The sequence below is a fragment of the Aphanomyces invadans genome, assembly GCF_000520115.1.
Source record: "Aphanomyces invadans strain NJM9701 unplaced genomic scaffold supercont1.2, whole genome shotgun sequence".
NCBI lineage: Eukaryota > Oomycota > Saprolegniomycetes > Saprolegniales > Verrucalvaceae > Aphanomyces > Aphanomyces invadans.
The window spans coordinates 2,793,140-2,794,934 of record NW_008580147.1 but is presented as its reverse complement, the minus strand read 5'-3'; the positions used below and the strand labels follow the sequence as shown (position 1 = coordinate 2,794,934).

Here is a 1,795-nt window from a genome sequence, read left to right as displayed (position 1 = left end):
TCGTCGATCTGGGCCATATTGCGCGAAGCTGGTTTATCGTGGAAAGTTTTGGAGCGACGAGCAATCCAAATATGCTCAATGGACATCCTGCGTTATTGCAATGATTTGTCATTGATTCCATGGCTGTTGCACAACCTCGTGTTCCTTGACGAAGTTTGTTTCGACAATCGGGATATGCTGCGCCGTGGTGGGTACTGCATGAAGGGTCAGAAGCTTGTTTACAGGGGCGAGTTTTGCCGCAAGCCGCGTGTTTCACTTCTGTGCTTCATGGGGGTGGGCGGCTTGCTTGATACGTTCTCCGTTGTTGGCACGATTGATCGGTCAAGTTTTGTTGAGTGCGTTCGAGCGTTTGCCAGTAGTGGAATTTGCTTTCAGTACCCTGGGCCGAACTCCGTGTGGATTATGGACGGCGCGAAGATTCACTGCAGTGATCGAATTGTGTACTACCTACGATCGTTGGGTACAATTTTCCGAGATGTGCATTGAAACTTATTCATTGAATTGAAACTGTTAGGAATTGTGCCGCTCTTTCTACCTGCGTACTGTCCATTCTTTAATCCTATCGAAATACTCTTCGGACTTGTGAAGAAGAAGTTCAAGCGGTCTTACGTGGAAAATGGCGGACAAAAGATTGAAATACTGATTGCAGAGGTGCTCAATCTGTATTCTGTCTTTGACTTTCGTTCGGTATTTCGAAAGTGTGGATACACTGGCCATGGGATTTTCAACGCTGGAATTGCAATGCAACAAGATGTTCAAATCATGGGATTCTAAGTCTTTCAATCAATTACGACGATTTTAGTTGTGGTCAACATCTTCTTGCTCTTCCATGTCCTGTAATAATGCAGTTCCAAATTGCGACTCTTCAATTCCAAGGGCATTTTCAAATCCTCCTAAAAGAGTTGTGTTGGAAGCCAGCATTCGTTGTGCAGCAGTAATTTGACCATCTAGAAAAAGCAAATGAGTTTGCAACTCCTCGTGCTTTCGTTTCAATGTGCGAATGGAGGCCACCATGTCTTCGACAGTGCTGGCAAAGTTTCGGTTTAATCCTCCTGCGACGCAAAGACCCTGTCGAGCATTGCGCAGCACAACTTCTGGCTGGGTCGGTGCATGTGCAAATAGGTGTATCAAGTTGGACGGTGGTGGCTCGGAAACCATGGCATCATGTCTGTGCGCTGGAGCACTTTGAATTTGATTCGCCCACAGCTGCCAATTGATGTCTTGTGAACGGTACGCAGCACCATGAATCTCTCGAAGCCTTGACTTCAGCGCCAGTAGACTTGCCATCGACGCGGCACCTGCTCGGTCTTGTTCCGCTGGTTCGATCAGAGTCTTGTTTACAAGTGTCCAATCCCGCTTGGATGCAACGTTGTTGGAATAACAATGGATGTACAAGAGGACGTCGCGTCCCATCCAGCGCTGGAGTGAATGGGTTGTGACTGTCGACAATTCCACGGTCTTCTTGCTTGGAGGGTACAACAGAACGAAGCGCTCGACATCGGCTGCTGATGGTGACGCTGTCTGTGACCAAACTGGCTGCCGCGATGTGTCTTGGGATGGCGAAGGCAGAAAGATCACCTCTCGCTTCAGGTGGGGCAGCGCGGTGGCGTGGACGATGCTGTAAAACTCCTCCACAGAGGAGACCTGGACCGACACGGCGTCGACTGGGAAGCCTGAGGACTGGCCGCGGAAGTTACGCACACTGGGCAGCATGCGGAAGTTGTACAACGTGGCCATCGTGGCAGGAATTGTGCCGCCACCCTCGTGCGGGCTATTCATGGATGCAAGGAGACAG

General features: G+C 49.6%; 1 protein-coding gene across 1 annotated transcript; it reads right to left on the bottom strand.

Moving 5' to 3' along the window:
* Positions 1–798: 798 nt before the first annotated feature.
* On the bottom strand, positions 799–1,737 carry H310_01687 (hypothetical protein; the record flags this gene model as incomplete). Its single annotated transcript, XM_008864878.1, has 1 exon — positions 799–1,737. The coding sequence occupies one exon, from the start codon at positions 1,735–1,737 to the stop codon at positions 799–801; it is 939 nt and encodes a 312-aa protein (XP_008863100.1).
* Between the last annotated feature and the right edge of the window lie 58 nt (positions 1,738–1,795).